At 36.2% G+C, this 19,654-nt stretch overlaps 1 protein-coding gene across 3 annotated transcripts in view; it reads left to right on the top strand.

The window, feature by feature from the left end:
- Pde11 (Phosphodiesterase 11) overlaps positions 1-19,654 on the top strand; it is a 959,005-nt gene that overhangs the window by 302,905 nt on the left and 636,446 nt on the right. For 2 of the 3 annotated variants that reach the window (XR_014131602.1, XM_081759669.1), the window contains exon 2: positions 332-431. The exons of the other annotated variant lie outside the window; for it this stretch is intronic. Coding sequence is in view for 1 of the 2 variants with exons in the window: in XM_081759669.1 (XP_081615795.1) it covers positions 422-431 (10 nt within the window). In the remaining variant the exon portion in view is untranslated. The remainder of the gene's footprint in view (positions 1-331; positions 432-19,654) is intronic. 3 annotated transcript variants of the gene reach the window in all.

Raw genomic sequence — 19,654 nt, 5'->3', positions numbered from 1 at the left:
GGATTGGATTTAATAATTTCTTCCTTTCAGAAACTCAAATGTTTTGTTTGAAGACTTCCCAGAATCTATTAAAATCTGATTCTATTGTGCTAATTGTTTGAATAATTTTCGATATATTTGAAATGCTTTCGTTTCTACGTAGCTCATTGAGGAAAATATACTATATAACATATGTATTTCATACACTAGTGTTTCTGTATTTGTCTTACTGTTCTAGCTGTCCGGTAAGCACATGCGGCATGTAGCAGCATTTTCAAATCGTACCATTTTGTTATGAAAACTAATCATTCTTACATATTATTTTTAATACGTGTCCATTTTTTTGTTTCAGGTGAGTATAGAGCGCTATAATCAGCTTTATACTCTGCGCTGTTGGTAGTCACACGTAGACCTAACTGCATGTGCATCAGCTGTTGTTCAGATGAAGAAGAGTAAGTTATTTTTATTCTTTTGTTTCTGTAGAAAGAACTTCAATAGAATTAACGGAATTTTAATTTCCTATGTAATTAATCCTAAATTCATTTCATTTAGCATGTAATTTGGCTAATTTGTTTATAGTTAATATGTATTTGGTATCGGTTACCTCCATTACATTGTTCAACTTTATTTTGTAACGAAAACATAAGCAGCCATTTGTGGATAACTTTACAATGGAGATTGCTTCTTGTTTTGAAATTAGAGGCGAAAAAGGAAAAGAAGAAGAAAAAAACGAAAATAATGGATTCTTGAATGTGCGATTTATAGACGAACCTCTCAACATGTTCAGAAATTTTTTTCTATATTTGTCAATGTCACGCATACATCTTTGCACTGTTTTTATGCACAAAATGTCTCCCACTGTATTCGGATGAAGTGGGAAAATAGAGGAAAAAAGGAAAGTAAGTCTAAATATATGATTGATGAAATCTGGAAATTCTTGTAAATTTTCCTATTCTCTTCGAATGAGGTGGGGTAAACTCCGTGCATAAAAACAGTACGATTATCTTAGTATACGTAATTATAACAAAAGTATGAACTTCTTGAAAATATTAAGAGTTCCAACATTGAAATCGTAAATTTGCCAGATTTCTCTAAAGGCTTAGAAATACTTCCTCTTTTCTTCCTATTTTCGTAAATTTTTTCATCTCCTTTTGATTAAAGTGACATAAACATTGCATAAAAGCAGTACATATGTCCTGATATACGTGCTTATAAAAATGTGTAGAATTCCTGAACATATTTGGAATTCCGTCATGAAAATCTATGTAATAAAAATTAAACAATATTCCAATTTTTAGATTTGTTCCTTTTTTTTTTCCCCCTTTAGCTTGTGAACAAGAACCAATCTGACTTTTTCGTTGTCATTGTCGTATTCAATACCCTAAAGCTATGTTTTTAAAAATGGATGCTTATCACAAATCTGCTCAAATTTGTAGAACAGGGTTATTTTTAATATTTCAATCTCCAGAACCCTCCCAAATGATATCAAGCTTCATAGGATCCATTAGAGAAATTAATAACGTTATAATTATTTCAGAATTTCAACAAAGTTGAAACTTCTGTAAAGCTAATCTAATCCGATACAATGATATCTCAATTGATCAAACATCTTGTGATAATCTACCATAGACATCACTGTTTTCTGACTCTTATATTAACAATTAATAGTAATAGTAATAACCCTGCTAAGGCTATCACCCTTGAACGACTTTGATGCTAATAAAATCAATGTACGAATAGTATCGGTTATTTTGTAAATAATGGTTATCTTCTGCAACAGAAATGTACGCAAAAGGTTGGTCCTGGGATCTGGATCACCCGAAATCCCGACTTTTCTGTAAATTTAGCCTAATTTTAGGGGTGATTTTATAATTTTTAATGTAATTTATCTTCATATTGAACTTGGACTACCCCAAAAGTCTTGGACCCCCTCTCGAAATAAATTCCTGCGTGCATGCCTGTTCTACGACTTCAGATTTAATCCTTGAAAAGTTAGGAAAGCTTTAGACATAACAGGGCCTTATGCAGAATCATTCTGACGCGTGATTAGTGCCATACTAAAGAGTTCGACTAACATATGCTCCCTGCAGTAGTCAGACCTTTAGTATGGCGCTAATTATACGTCAAAACGACCTTGCATAAGGCCCGCAGTATCTATGGATTAGCGCCTGTGTGCACTTAGGATAGTTTTTCTCAGAAAATTTTAAACATGATGCATTTCATTATTTAATTGATGTATATAAATAAATAATTGTAATAAATAATTGTTAAACAATAGTGACCTAGTGTACCACTATATCTTAAATTACATTGTGCATATATATATATATATATATATATATATATATACGGTATATCTTGATTTGAAGGCATATCAGCTGCATACATTACTCTAATAAAATTGAACGAAACTATCCATTTAATTACTCTGTAGGTGTAATTAGAACTTTTGACTTGACTGTTCTGTGTGCACCAAGAACTAAAATTAATAATAATAAAAAATGTTGGTTTTAAAAGATGTTGGGTTTGACAAGAATGTGCTAATAGTATGCGATATTTTGTGTTGCAAAAACTTGAGCCAAATTTAAAAGATGAATATTAAAACTTTGTCCAAAGGTAAATTGAATCAGTAATGAGAAGATATTATTTTCTCAATTTTATTGGGAAGAATTCAGGGACATCCTACATTCTTCAGACACTTGAGGCGTTCCGAGTAGAAGGGAATCAAATCCAAGTACCAAACTTAGAAGAACAAGAGACTTGAGTACATAGAAAAGCTAACACTGGGTTTTATGTTATAAGAGTTGTTAACAATATCTGGACATGAACCTTCTCTCTGGAAGCAGCTTCAGATAGAGATATTAATACAGCACATATGATTAGGATTGCAATATTTCAAAAATGAAAATCCGGGACGCTACTAAATTACAAGAATCTTTGAAATGCTTAAAATGAAAAGAAGTGTTATATACTAATTTACTTTGTTCCCTTAGATAGAGTTATTCAAGTATTACGTAATCAAATTTTTAGTCATTATAGTAGACCTCCTCCCTAGTTAAGCAAACGTAAACAGATGATTTACCCCCTTCCTCTGGTAAGCAATTGCTTTTATTTAAAAAAAATTCTCAGGATATCTCATGTTTAGTGCTCTCAAACGGGACGGGTCGGGTCAGTCGGGTCAGCTCGGGTCGGGTTGTCGGGTCGGGTCAGTCGGGTCAGCTCGGGTCGGGTTGTCGGGTCAACTCGGGTCGGGTTATTCGGGTCGGGTTATTCGGGTCGGGTTGGGTTAATCGGGTCAGCTCGGGTCGGGTTGTCGGGTCGGGTCACTCGGGTCGGGTTGTCGGGTCGGCTCAGTCGGGTTATCGGGTCGGGTTGTCGGGTCGGGTCAGTCGGGTCAGTTCACTTTGGTCAACTGAGTTTAGGTTGAGTTTAAACTCGGCTGGAGTCGAAAGCTGCTGTTTTTCACTAGCTGCCTAATTAAAAATAGCAATTTTCAATTGATTTTATAGAAACCATAAATCTATTTTGAACACTTGCAGCTAGTGTTTTTATGATAAATGTTTATTTTTCTACTTGTGTGTACTTTAATTTTTAAATGTGGAAGATTGATTTTACCAATCGACTGTAATATTAATATCTACGCCAATATGGAGTCTGGATTTAGAACAAAACTAGAAGTTGTTTAAGCAACGCCAAAAGAGAGATTGGATATGGACGACCAAGCCCAAGCAGGGCCGCGGTGGCTCTGTGGTAGAGAATTCATCTCTGGTGCATGGTGTCCAGTAGCGTAGCTAGAGTTTTTTCAGGGGTGGGCAATGAAGGGCCCAAGAGGATTTTGAGGGGGACATCTCCAATATATATATATATATATATATATATATATATATATATATATATATATATATATATATATATATATATATATATATATATATATGTGTGTGTGTGTGTGTGTGTGTGTGTATTCAAGGTGAATGTTTCCATCTTTATTGTTCATGATTTTACTCTTTGGAAAACAGTGAAAATATAAGAATTTAGTACCTCAAACAACTAGGATTCATTAATGCAATTGATTTCTAATATAAGTAAATAGTTATTTAATCATGGCGTTTAAAATATGTGTAGCTGGTTGACTTAAGTGGAAGCAAATACACTTTTACAGGTATAGAAAATAACTTATAGGTTCATGCCTCTACTTGAAGAGGATCTTTCTATTCGTGTGGGCAGCAGCAAACATATCCACAACTTGTTAAAGATCTAACGATTTAGCAATTTTCTTCTCAATATAAAGTAACACTAAGTTTTTCAACCTATCATGAGTCATTGACTTGCGTATACAAGTCTTTAATCTTTTCAAAGAAGAGAATGACCTTTCACATGTAGCACTAGAAACTGATATAATCACAGAGATGATACCTAGCTTGTAGGTTTCTAGGAATGCGTTTTTGTACACACAAAGAAGATCAACGAAATTCGTTAAGGAATCAGCTTTCGTTTTCTTCTCGTCTACATACAACTTAATTGTTAGAGCAACCCACATTATGCTTTATTTCTTGTTTAATTATGCTTTTTTAAAATTATGCTTTATTGTTAATTTCAATTATTATTTTACATTAATCGTGTATAATGTATATTTATTATACATCAAATATTCTAAATATCTTGATCTATTTATTGATATTTTTTTGCAGCTAGTTTATCTCATATTTAATGAACTTTCTACTTAATTCATTGTAAAGAGATGTGCTTTGCTCGAATAAATTTTTTCTATCATTTGTGTGCGCCTTACAGGTACACCTTGTCTCAAAAAGGTTGAGCGCATTCTTTATTGGTGTTTTGAGGCAAAAATTTTCTAAGTCCAGCTTCGGGTATCTTCGGGAAAAAGTAAGCCAGGTTCGAACCTCCAAGCCAGCCTTTGCAATCGGGAAAAAGTTTGCAGATGTGTTTTTCTTCTTTTAAATATAATAAGACTTGTTACCAAGTGTTTAAAAAAGCAACATTGATTGAAATACTTAATGATACAATATTTCGAAATCTTTTATTAATATGAGCACATGCTTGTTTGTCATTTAGCTCTCTATACGTAATGGAACATTTAAATACGTTAAAGAATCTTTCCATATGTAAAAGAATGCTCAAAGTTAAGAAATAGAACATAATTATCGCCTGAGTACTAAAATAAAAGTCAAAGTAGAACAGAAACAGCGTTTGTAATGGATATGAATGTCATAATTATCTTGAGATACGTTATACATCGCTAGAAGCTTAGTTCTAGAAGTCGTTGTGTTGGCTCATTGGTAAGCTATCGGATTTCAAATCCTAAGGTTGTGAGTTCGAGTCCAATCTGAGTCAATACTTTTTTTGAAATTATATTTTCCGCAATGCATGAAAAATTATATAAAATAATTATATTAAAATACATAAGTTGTTTATATATAACATAATAATTGCAGAACATAGTAATTATTATGTTTAAAATATAACATCTGAGATAATTTTCACAGTAGGTCGGTATTATATATGGGGATGTAAATACAAGTTAAGAAACTCGTTCAATAGCAATAAATAAATCATGTAGTGTATTTATTTGCAGCTATTTGTCATATAGAGAGTAATTCTCAACATTCATAATATAGAATGTCATTTATGTTCTTGAAAAGTTATTCGATGCATAAACAGAGGGTATAAACAGAGAATCCAAAGTCGGAACGCTCGCAAAAAAATTCATGAACCCCAAAGGTCACGTGAGCAGACTGGAATTGTCCTTATGAAGCATGCCACAGCAGAAAGTCTTTACATAGATTTTCAATTCAATTCCTGATATATGCTTTTGCAATGTGGAAGTGGTGATGCCTTGAGTCGCCCTCTCTCGCTCGCTCGCTCGCTCACTCTCTCTCTATTTATACAGAATATAAAAGTGGATTTATGTGTGTGTTTCAACATAATTCTGATATATCTAGAGCAATTTTAACTATATTTCTTACAGTCTGGAAAAAGAGTACTGTCGGGATACATATAAAAAATGCTAGAAACGGGTCGATATTATTATTGAATCCATAGTTTCGTGGTCGCTTAGGTGAATAGCTCTACTTTCAATTCAAGTCCAATTAAGCTCCCATTAGCACCCAGGGTGGTTACGTAGCGACATAAAGATATCGAAATCAACCGATATTAGAATCGAATCATAAGTTTTCAGCGCCGCTAACAGTGCAGCATTTCCCATTAGTCCACATTAGTCCCATTGCCTAGAGGGCAAAATATTTGCAGAGTGCAAATTTTAAAACTTGAATAATATTTTAATTTTTTCCGTATGAAAAAGTTAAAAATCATGAGCAAATATACTATTTCACGAGCAATCCTCTTTTACTATTCTAATATGTTTAATAATAGCGTAAGAAATGTAATAGTAATTCAGAACATGTTTCACAGTTGTTATTTTTTCTTACATAGTTGTAGCTGTAGCATGTAGTGAGTGGAATTTAACTGTAATTAATTCACTAATTGACCATATTCGAATTAAGTTTTATTTTTCAGTTCGGAATGAAGGGGCGGAGAAATATGGAGTTATTGGGGGCACCGAGCTTTTCTACATTTTATTTTCAAGATCTCCATTTTTCTTTTGTCATTTGTTCCTAATAAAAAAAGTTCAGTCACTTTTGGATTGTCATAGGATAGTAGGAGTTGGATTTTGGGATGCAGCCTGTGAGATTCTAGAGGAGCTAACTGCTTGAAAAAGTATTTTTGAATCATCTGTGACATATGAAATAAGGATATGTATCATAAAAAATTGAAAGTAACTATGTCTGCGTAATCATCACGGTCAAATTGCAAAGGCAAATGAATTGACGTTTGGTATATAATCAGGCTCCAATCCCAACTGGGAAGTTATCATACGCGTGTCACTTTCATTATAATACATATCCTTAGGGGGAGTAGAAGTCCGAATTTTTGCGAAAAATTTAGTATCTCACAAGCCGTTCAACTGAGAGCTGAAATTCAGCATATAACTCTTTATTAAAAATAAAGAGAATATGCCCTGGCATTTTTTAAAATTATCTTTTATGAGCGGGGGGACGGGGGTGCATTTTCTATATATTGGAAATTGGTAGTGGGTTGATTTGTAAAAATAATCGAAAACGATTGATATTAGTTGAGAAAAAAATTGAGTAATGCAAACTAAAGTTCTTTTTGAATTTTATACCCACTGCTTTCTATTTATAATTGCTGAAGCTGGTGTTTAATATATGGAGCGTTCCGAGCATAAGGCAATCAAGCCATAAAGTTAGAGAAAAATGGCTATAAAATGTGTATTCTAAACTTAATTACATGGGCATTTCCAATTAGTACGGCATGCTTAATTATATAGAAAATTAGTTTCTCTCTCTCTCTCTCTTTTTTTTTTTTTTTTACGTTGGTCTACTTTTCCTTGATTCGAAACTTTTAAATTTCACCCTATTTTCTACTGAAATGTGTCTGTAAGGCAACAAAGAAATAATTACATATGATAAATTTAAATTCATTTTAATTCGGAAGATGAGAAACACTTTGCCATTATATATCGTAAAGGTCAGACCCACCAGTATTGTAACAAAGAGGTGCTTGAGCCAATGACGGTAGAAATTCAAACTCCAATAAGTGATAATTTCACAGTCTTGTTTTATTACAAGTGTAATCTCTTTAGTCAATGGAGAGGAGGACGTGGGTCATCGGTCAGAGTTGATGTCGATGGGTTTTGGTAGGTCGGAGTTGGTCGCAATGGTTCAGAGTGGTTCATAGTTGGTGGTGGGTCAGAGTGGATCACGATGGTTGATGGGTCAGAGTGGGCCAATGGGTCATTTGGGTGGTGGGTCATAGTGGGTCATGGTGGGTCGTGGATCAAATTTTCATTGACCCACACCATCTCTGGTTAAAATTGTACTAAAGATAAGAGGCACCGAAGATGCATGTCGGCTATTATGCTCAAATTTTGCGCATGGATAGTACTCCACCAGAAAGCAATAAATCTGAAACGGTTCACGGTATGACCTCCTAGAACTCGAGATGTAGGGGTTTGTCTGATTGGCTAAATTAAGACGTCAATGATTTATCCTTCAACAACCAAGCTTTTTATGATCGTTTCCGTGGGGAAGTCAGAAGAACACGTGCCTAGTAATCGTAATATTGATAGTTCGCGTCCACCCCGGGGTATTTGTTTTGTGTTTTTTTTTGTTTCACCTAAATATAAACAAATCACACATATAGGCATTTTAACATATTTTGGGAGAGTAATTTTGTGGTTCGTTGGCGTTTCATCGCGTCTCTGCCGCTGGTAGTAAAGTTTTCAATATGGAACTTGGGCCATTACGGATCGTCGCTGCGGGGCCACCAATTTCTGGCGAGAGGTTAATAGTTGACCATCTGTAGTCCACCGACGCTTACAGCTTAGGGTAATGAACGATGTCCTTGCCTTATAGACTTCATGACTACCGACGTCGGCAGTCAACTAGCTTTTAGTATTCCTTTACTAACCATCTATCGTTCATGTTTGTACACGGTGTTGTCATAATAATAATAATAATAATAATAATAATAATAATAATAATAATAATAATAATAATAATAATAATAATAATAATAATAATAATAATAATAATAATTATTATTATTATTATTATTATTATTATTATTATTATTATTATTATTATTATTATTATTATTATTATTATTTGTAGTAACAGTAGTATAATTGATGATAGAATAATTATTGTCTATGTATTGTCTAGGTAGGACTACACACAGGATTTGGCTCGTTTTGGTTCGATTTGACTCTAATCCGAGTCGAGTTGGAAGATATTTTTCGCGCCGAGTCCAAGAGTAGACCTCAAAGATGTCTGTTTCGAGTCGAGTCGAGTTTCAAAGAAAAGTCGTTCGTGCCCATCCCTACTAATGAGAGCTTAATCGGAGTTAAGCGAAATTGAAAGTCTCACTATTTATCTAAGCGACCCCGAAAACTATGAATCTAATATCGATCATTTTCTAGCAATCTTTTATATGTATCTCCTCCCATTCACCATAGGTAACCCGACAGCACTCTTTTTGAAACTATAAGAAATGTGGTTAAAATTACTCTAGGCCAGTGGTTCTCAATCTAATTCCTATCACGATCCCCTTTTATCACACGCTCTTGCCAGCGACCCTTTTATAATTTGTTTTATAATAAGCTTGTGTGGGATTTTTAACATACCTATTTCTATAATAGTAGAATCCATTTTTTTTGTTTATAGTGAACAGTGCCATGGAAAATCATTGCCCGGGGCGAGAGTATAGTACGATGTCACCGTATATATGAGTGACGTCGACAGACTAGCTACGAAGCGCCACCATGGTTGGCACGAAGCTCAATAACATTTTCAAAATAAACCCTACCTTTCCTTAATTTTGAGCACATTTTATTACGTTTTTCCTTCTATTTTACACATGTGCACATGCACTTTCCTAACTTGAGTAACACACTTCCTCCGAAATGTGTGGCCCCTCTTCGGCGCCCGGCACTGACAGTGGATACAGTAACTGTAATATCTATATTCCCAACGACGAAGGTGCTGGTTCAAGATGGATGTTAAACTCCTTCATTGAAGAGGCCATTAACGTATCCGATCTAAGCCCACAACTTCTTGACCAAATAATAGAATGATCATGCGACAAGTCTTTGCAACTGGTTTTCTGTAACGAAGACTTGGACAAGTTCTGCCTGATGAGGAGAGAAGAATATCCTGGTCTGGTGATTGCTGCTTTAAAAGTAATAATTCCATTTGCTATCGTACTTGTGCGAAAGTGTTTTTTTTTTTTTTATGGTAAACATTAAAACAAAGATAAGAAATCGCTTATCAGTTGAAAACGGCTTGATAATATTCGTCATGAAGATTGAACCGGGCATTGCTGCACTAAATTACACCATGCTTAGGTATCTCATTAGGTTTTAATTTTAATTGTATTTCAATGTGCAGGTTTTGTTTCATGTGTATTTTTCTAGTATTTCTATATACAGTTCTCATTAGTTTTATATCATACCTCTTTGATTTAAATTCATTTTTAAACAACTCTACCAACTAACTAACTCTATGGCCTATGGAACCCGGAGGTTCAATGCCGCGTTCACAAAAGCTCTACACTGACTTCTATCCTTAGCCAATTGGATCCAGTTTCTACTTTGTATTCTTATCTCAGCGAGATCCATCTTAATATTGTCCTCCCATCTGCCCCTAGGTCTTCCTAATGGTCGTTTTCCGTTTGGTCTTCCAGTCAAGACTTTCAAAGCGTTTCTACTTTCTTCCATTCTAGCTACCTGACCTGCCCACCTAAGCCTCCTAGACTTGACGACCCTAACAATGTTGGGTAACCGTATAAATTATGTAGTTCCTCGTTATGAAATTTCCGCCATTCCCCATTCCCGTTCCTCTTTGGTCCGAATATTCGTCTAAGGATCTTGTTCTCAAATACTTTCAGTCTATGTTCTTCCCTCAGAGTAAGCGACCATGTTTCGCAACCATACAGAACAACAGGCATGATTATCGTTTTGTATATTTTAAGCTTCAAATTTCTCGACAGAATTCGCGACAACAAGAGACTTTGAACCGAATAGTAACACGAATTCTACACCCTTTGAAAATGTTCAGTAGACTTATTTTTTATTGTTCTTTACAGTGTGTATAAAAAATAAAAGTATGCCTATCAGAACAAAATTAAAAATAATATTTAAAAATAATTTCTGGTATTAGATTCTAACTATATTTGTCTCTTCCGCCTATCTCCGCGATCCCCTAGGGGCCGCGACTCCCAGGTTGAGAAACCCTCCTCTAGGCATACATGAGTTATGATGGAACATACATACATACACTTTTATATGTATAAATGCAGATAAGAGAGAGTTGAGAGAGAGCGATTAAGGAATTACCGCTCTCAATCTCTTCCCTTTACTTTTGCGATTCGTGAATTTCTTACGTGACAGTTTGGGGCTAGCTAGTTTTTTGTCTTGAACCACGATCCGATTTTCGATATGCTCTACCTAAATGCTGTAATGCGAATATTGAGAAGTTATCTGCGATGAAAGTAGCTGCAAATAAATATATTACATAACTTATTTATTGCTATTACACGATTTTTTAAATTTGTATTCAATATTCACACATAACACACCGACGTTCTGTGAATACATAGTCTCGAAATATTGTATCATTAAGTATTTCAATCAATGTTACTTTTTTCTACACTTAATACCATTTCAACATGTCTTATTATATTTAACAGAAGGAAAAACATATCTGTACATCTTTTCCCGATTACTAAGGTTGGCTTTGGAGGTTCGAACCAGCAGCTTTAGTTTACTGTTTTCCGAAGACACCCGAAGTTGGACTTCGAAAGTGTTCGTCTCAAAACAGCTATAATCATATCGCTCAATCTGTTTGGTATATGGTATATGTTTTTATACGTGTAAAGTCAGTATAACAATTCATTCTTTAAACAGCTTTTCGTATGTATTAATATTCGTTTATAAAAACTGTTTTTGTTATTATTATTACGGCGCACCATTTTCAGATTTCTTTCGCGAGCCGTTGACCAAGTCGTTCGCCACCAGCGTTGCCAGACTCACAGCTCGGAATTATTCCTAAACCTGATCGAACTTATGCTAGATTCGGTCAAATTATGCTAGATCCTCATAATTACTAATTCAGGAGTTAAAAAAAAAAACAAAGTTGAGATACGATAACGTAACTTAAAATACACAGAGAGCAAGAATGCATGGATAGAACTCAATACTTCACGCACCAAAATTTTAACTCAACTAAATTACTGCAGTCGTTGCCAAACTCAATGGTGTATATATCGTATAAATGAATGCAAAGTTTTTGTTTACATATTTTGAAAGAAAATTACTTCGCAGCATAAGCGGAGTTGGGAATCGTCTGCTGGGGGAGGGGGCAGATTTTTGGTCGGTCTCGGAGCTGTCATTTCAGGAATAAATGTGATCATGAAGTCAGAAGTAAAGATGGTGAAGTTGTCAAAAAGTTGGGGGGAGAATGGCCCCCATAGCTCCGCCCACGCCTCGGAGTTAAAGGATTAGAAAACCCTGGGTGGAGCCACAAAAAAAAAAAAAAAAAAGCCCAAAGCCGTTCCGAACTTACTTAGGAAAATAAGACTGCCTGTATGGTTTACCGAGTGTATGAATCAATGGAAGAGGATACATTTCTGCCGTTCTTTTTCTTCCCACGACCAACTTCTCCAGGTTTTACGGCTTTTTGATAACTTGCTGAAATTGTGCTAGATTTGGGCAGGATGCTAAAAGCAAGATGCTAGGTGCTAGAGACATGCAAATTATGCTAGATCTAGCATCATTATGCTAGATCTGGCAACGCTGTTCCCCACAATAGGCGTGTCGTGCAAGTAACCAATCACACGTCAGGTACTAGCTTTTACCTATTGCTTTCTTCTCACAGCTCAGAACATTGGTAACTATGGATAGACGTACAGCAGTAATTACTTTATGGGAGTTGGAAGGTTATTCTGCAACTGCAGCTAGCAGGCGAGTAGGTGTCCCGGCCTCTACAGGAAGGCAATGGATTCGGAAATATGGTGCTACAGGTCAGACTGGTAATTTACGATCTCCTGGTCGTCCGCATGTGTCAACCGAAGCCCAAGATGCGAGATTAGTAAACGAAGCCCGGTTAGACCCACTAAGGACGTCTAGACAGATAAGGGAAGCTTCTCTCTTTCCTTGTAGTAAGCATACAGCTCTGCGAAGGCTTCGTCATGCTGGGTTACGTGGCCATGTTGCTGCCGTGAAGGAAAAACTCTCAGACGACCACAAAATTTACCGTCTCGCGTTTGCACAGGCGAATGTGAGTCTCAATTGGGAAAACGTAGTTTTCTCAGATGAATCCATATTCACAACATCAAAGGAGGGACGCCGTTTTGTGTATCGTCCGAGAGGCATCCGATATGACCATGGATATGTGGTTGCTTGCAATCGCAGTGGCCATGTATCTATTTTATGTTGGGGTTGGATTTCCAGTCGCGGAGCAGGACAGCTTCATAGAATTGAAGGACATCTGGACAATGCTCAGTACTTAGACATTATCAGTAATATCATGGTGCCATCTGTTTCAGCCTGATGGTGTAATTCAGTTCCAGCAATACCAGTCGCCAATACATAATTCCCGTGTGGTTCAGGAATGGTTCGCAGGGCACCCTGAGATTAATTTAATCGACTGGCCGCCTCGTGGAGCAGACCTCAATCTCATGGAAAATATGTGAGCAGAAGTGAAGCGTACTCTAAGGAAAAGTTGGCCTGAGGCCGATCCACCAAGAACTCAGGATGACCTGTGGCATCTTGTTTCCGAAGCATGGCTGGAGGTAGGGGAAGGAGATGGATTTGTCACCCATGTAATAGATTCCATGCCCAGAAGAATGGAGCGTGTAATAAATTCAGAAGGGTCTTGGACACAATATTAATGACCCCGCCTTAACTCCCGAAAACAGCCCTTTTCAGGGCTACCTAAACGCTTCTGAAAACATTTCTAGAAGTAAACCACTCCTTGTATCCGATTTCTGTGCAATCCTACTAACAAAAGAATGATAATTAGCTGTAGGCTTTGAACTCAAGACCTCTTCAGTGGCAAGTCCGTACTCTACCAGTGAGCTAACATGAACACGCAAACCTAACCTGAAGAAACACGACTTTCAATTTCTGGTATTCGATGACAATGATGCTCATATACTTTGCAAATGTTGTATTCAACTTGGGATATTCTGCAACACACACACACACATAAACAAAACGAAAGAGAGAGAGAGAGAGAGAGAGAGAGAGAAAGAAAGAGAGAGAGAGAGAGAGAGATGAGTACACAAAAGCATATTCAACGTATTCGAATGAGACTCTAAGTAACGACATTCCGTTCTAAAGAGAATTTGTGTTTCTTCCCGTGACGTTAAGGGGATCGGGAAAAGCTATGTGTCTTGAAGCAGGATACGACTTTGGATACTCTGTTTATACACTTTCTATATCCGTAGGAATATACTGTATTTCACGAATATAAATAACATACTGTAATGAGAATATTGAGAAGTTAAATCTGTATGACAAATAGTTGCAAATAAATACACTACATAACTTATTTATTGCTATTAAACGATTTTCCTAACTTGTATTTAACATTCTCATATATAATAACGACCTACTGTGAAAATTATCTCAGATGTTATATTTTAAACATAATAATTACTATGTTCTGCAATTATTATGCTATATATAAACAACTTATGTATTTTAATGTAATTATTTTATATAATTTTTCATGCATTGCGGAAAATATAATTTTAAAAAAAAGTATTGACCCAGACAGGATTCGAACTCACAACCTTATAATTTGAAATCCGACAGCTTACCAATGAGCCAACACAACGACTTCTAGAACTAAGTTTCTAGCGATGTATAACGGATCTCAAGATAATTATGACATTCATATCCGTGACAAACGCTGTTTCTGTTCTACTTTGACTTTTATTTTAGTACTCAGGTGATAATTATGTTCTATTTCTTAACTTTGAGCATTCTTTTACATATGGAAAGATTCTTTAACGTATTTAAATGCTCCATTACGTATAGAGAGCTAAATGACAAACAAGCATGTGCAAGGTTTCGAAATATTGTATCATTAAGTATTTCAATCAATGTTGCTTTTTTAAACACTTGGTAACAAGTCTTATTATATTTAAAAGAAGAAAAACACATCTGCAAACTTTTTCCCGATTGCAAAGGCTGGTTTGGAGGTTCGAACCTGGCTTACTTTTTCCCGAAGATACCCGAAGCTGGACTTAGAAAATTTTTGCCTCAAAACACCAATAAAGAATGCGCTCAACCTTTTTGAGACAAGGTGTACATATATACAGAAAGGGAAAGTAAAAGATGCCACCAAAAAGTACAGAAAGTGCTTAAGTTCAAAAAGTAAACATAACAATACAGTGATGACGCCAGAGGGGGGCAAGGGGGGCGAGCGCCCCCCTAGTAGCTACTTCTGCCCCCCTGACTGCCACCTAGACTGCCCCCCCCAGACTCGTACAATCTTTAAACATTCTTCATGTAGTATTATATATCAGTATCATAACCAATCTCATTGACAAATTGTAGTCTACTTTCCATGAATTTACTATGTGGCAGATTAATCCTCAAGCTTTCTTCTTTGAGCGTCTGTGTATGTACGCATATTTCTGTTTTCTAATTTAGCCCCTTTTGAGATAAATTTTAGTTATACTTCTTTCTTATGATTTTTAATAATTGTGCCTAGCGAACAATAGTAGATTTGGTCGACTTGTTTTCTTCTCATCGGATCAACTTCGATTGGAAACAAAAGAAAGGTAAAACCAGTTACGTAACTTGTTTGTATTTGTCCAGGTTTGAAGTTTTCAGTTTCATATTTTGTTTTATTTAAAACTTCTTTTTTCTGAAACATTACTCTCGGCTTCCAATATTCAGAGGATGTGCTTATAACAGCTTAGTTTGCAACTACCAGGGCTTAATTTTTTGAAGGAGATAAAAAGAGTTGTGTTTTCCCTTCCTGCAAATGATAATAATAAAATTATGGAATGAAATCGATTCCCAATAAAATGTATTGTCAGAGTGCTGATCTTTAGTTAGTAATTGGTTTATACTAGTGCTCCTTTACTTATTTTGTTTCAAAGTACTGACGTGACGTCTACCATATTGACTAGGAACTGCTGAAAAATTCGTAGCTCAACCCAGAAGGAGTGCACGTGGATTGGTGAAGTTTTACTTCTTCTTCTCTTCCCCCGAGAGTCAATATATTACCTTGTACAGTGCTCCAGCTTTTGCAGAAAGGTTAAAAAAAATCTAGATTTCCTCGCACCACTGTTCGTAGCACTACCCCTATCAGATCTAAAATGGCGTCTTTCAAGTGTTACTTAAGTTTGGGAAATAAGTACACGTAATAGTTAGACGGAGCTAAATCTGCGGAATAAGAATGATGATCTAGACATTGAAATCCTAAATTATGCAATGTCAGTTATGTTCGCAGGGGCTTAATGGACAGGTGTATTCTCCTGAAGGAACAGAATTCCTTTCTTTTCATTTTCCGCAGCGTTGAACTTTGAATTTTTCTTTCAGTTTTGTAAGTAATGTAGAGATTCTGGATTAAATAGCTGACCATTGAGGAGGTAGTCTACCACTCCATACTTATACCAGAAGAATGTTCCAAACAGTTTCTCAACCTACTTCTGTGTCTTGAACTTCTTGGGGCGATGGAGAAATGAGTGCTACTACTCCATTGACTGTTGTTCCGATTCAGGATCATAGTGGTACAACCATATTTCATCTATGGTTACTATTCGTCAGCGAAATTGATCAGCATTACGGTCAAATTGGAAGAATACTTCTCTTAATGCCGTTACCCTTTTATTCTCCTGACATATATTTTGGGAACCCATTATGCTGAGAACTTGCGCATACCCAAGCCATTCTGAATTATGCTACCGACGAGTTCCAAAGAAATGCCCAGAATCCCTGACACAAGTTTTGCTGAGAAGGTAAAAACTGAGAAAGCGGGGTGCAGACCTCAGACTATAATAAATATAAATAGCTTAAATTATTTTTGTCACACAAAAACTGGGGTGGGCCTAGGTCCTCCGGCCCCGGGCTATATCCACCACTGGCTGAAATGCTGCAATTTTCATGAATAATATCACAAATTGCATCCATGATTCCAGGAAGAGTCATTGCTTTTAATCATCCTGGATGTAAAGCATAATTTGTTGAGAATTCCTACGTTTATACTAAGCCACTTACTTCTTCACCACTATATATAACGGAGGAGAGTCCCGACGTGTTTCACTGATTTCCTAATTAATTTACTTCGGTGACTTTCCTTGGTGGAACAAAAATGTTATATCAGTAAGGATCTGGATGTTCGTGAAATTATCTGTTTGGGCACACATAATCACTTCAGAGGCCTGAGAAACAATAAGAATTTCATTATTAATATGAAAATTTATATTTGTACATACAGAGATATGTTTTTCTAAACTACGGTTTCATTTTACTACCTAGTACCTACACTCCTTCTGGATTGGACTACATTTTTAGCAGCTCCTCGTAAGTTCTCTCTCTCTCTCTCTCTACATATATATATATATATATATATATATATATATATATATATATATATATATATAGAGAGAGAGAGAGAGAGAGAGAGAGAGAGAGAGAGAGAGCGAGAGATACGTAGCATATAGACGAATGTGTTACTTGTAGCATACGCGAAAGTAATTCAATTTATGTTTAGGCTTCAAAAGTTTCATTGAAAAATATTTCATGTGCAGACGTTACTTATTTGTTAGTTACAAATTTATTTGAAATAAGTTTAATTTATAATCATATAGATCTAACATAAAAACAGCAACGAAATACACAATGTAATGTAAAATAAGTCAAACGTAATAAATATGTCATTTTTGGTATGGCAAATAACCGCCCCCAGAAAATGTATCTGCCACTCCTTTGCCCCCCTAAGAACTTAAAGCTGGCGTCGTCACTGTAACAATATAGTATGGAGTTCTTGCATACTATTCATAGTTGGCGGGGAAAATTTCTTCTTATACTTTCTTTTCTCCACATCAAAGGATTACACCGAAAAGTTTACAGAAATGAAAATAAGCTTTTCATTGTTGCATTGTTATGTTCTCAATGATTTTGCATTGTAAATATTGGCTTTAAAAATAATTAACACAGTATGTTAAACTTTCAGTTAAAGAGAATTTTCCAAGAATTGTGCTATATATTTTAAATTATGCTTTATGCTTTATTTTCTAAAATTTATGCTTTTAAAACTAGTTTCCCAATGTGAGTGCATTTTGGCATTCACCCAGTGTCGTGACCATAGTGCTCTCAAACGGGTCGGGTTGTCGGGTCAGGCTACTCGGGTCGGGTTGTCGGGTCGGATTATCGGGTCGGGTCAATCGGTTCAGCTCGGGTCGGGTCAATCGGTTCAGCTCGGGTCGGGTTGTCGGGTCGGGTCAATTGGGTCGGGTTATTCGGGTCGGGTTGTCGCGTCGGGTCAACCGGGTCAGCTCGGGTCGGGTTATCGGGTCAGGTCAATCAGATCGGATCACAGTTCGGGTCAGTCGGGTCGGGTCGGGTCACGGGTCGGGTCGGGTCGGTCTTCAACCCGACCCGATCCGACCCGACCCGTTGAGAGCACTACTCATGTTTCGTGGCTTTCAGAGTCTGTTTTAGCTCATTCAAGGTATGATGTTTCCTTTCACATGTTTTGTCTGTTCATTCTTTTTTTTTTTTTTTTTTTTGGTTTTTTTTTAGAACGTTTAATTCATTGGCAGTATGTTCTGGCGGTGTTTGATCCTTGAAAGAACTTTCGCTGAATTTTTACTTTATTTCTGTTAAAAGAATAATTATATACCTAATCCTGTGAAAAACCAAATTACAATTGTGGTATTTTCCATAATAAATACACACTAATTATTTGCTGAGCGAAACTTTATATATTTTTTTTCATTAAAAATTCAACACGTGTTACAGTTTCACAAACTAACTCTTTGGCTTCATCAGACACTATGTGATACAGGATAACTGTACAATCTTAGCTGTTATATATATATATATATATATATATATATATATATATATATATATATAATATATATATATATATATACATACATACAGGGTGTTTCAGATAAAACGTCCAGTGCTTATAAATCCGAAACGGCTGAGAATAAAAAGATGAAACAAAAACTGAGATAGGAAAATGTCATAGGGCGCATCACATGGTGTTGTTGTGGTGACCCGCAGGGCCCTCGTTCAGGGGGGCCAGGGGCCAACTTCAAATTTTCAAATAGGAACATGTACTGAATCATACCTCATTCAACAGCACTTGAAAAACGAAACAACTTTTGTAGGAAACAATTTTCGATTTGGGCCACCGTTTTTAAATGGCCGCAAAAAGTGGGTCCTATATCAGATAAAACGTCCAGTGCTTATAATCCGAAATGACTGAGAATAAAAAGATGAAACAAAAACTGAGATAGGAAAATGACATAGGGTGCATCATATGGTGTTGTCGTGGTGACCCACAGGGCCCTCCTTCAAGGGGGCCCAGGGGCCAACTTCAAATTTTCAAATAGGAACGTGTATTGAATCATACCTCATTCAATAGTCCTTGAAATACGAAACAACTTTTGTAGGAAACAATTTTCGATTTGGGGCACCGCGTTTTCAAAATGGCCGCAAAAAGTCCTGTATCAGTTTGAAGTTGGCCGGGTTCCCTTCACGGAGTTCCTGAGGGTCACCACAACACCACCACTTGATATGCTTTATCATCGTTTCTATCTCAGTTTTTGTTTCATCTCTCTATTCTCAGCCGTTTCTGATTTAGGCCTATAAGCACTGGACGTTTTATCTGATACAGGACCCACTTTCTGCGGCTATTTTGAAAACGGTGGCCCAAATCGAAAATTGTTTCCTACAAAAGATGTTTCGTTTTTCAAGTACTATTGAATAAGGTATGATTCAATACGTGTTCCCATTTGAAAATTTGAAGTTGGCCCCTGGGCCCCCTTGAAGGAGGGCCCTGGGGGTCTCCACGACAACACCATGTGATGCGCCCTATGACAT

The sequence above is a fragment of the Thermobia domestica genome, chromosome 5 (genome assembly GCF_964235325.1).
Source record: "Thermobia domestica chromosome 5, izTheDome1.hap1.1, whole genome shotgun sequence".
In the NCBI taxonomy this organism is placed as follows: domain Eukaryota; kingdom Metazoa; phylum Arthropoda; class Insecta; order Zygentoma; family Lepismatidae; genus Thermobia; species Thermobia domestica.
This window is presented reverse-complemented; position numbering and strand designations above follow the sequence as displayed.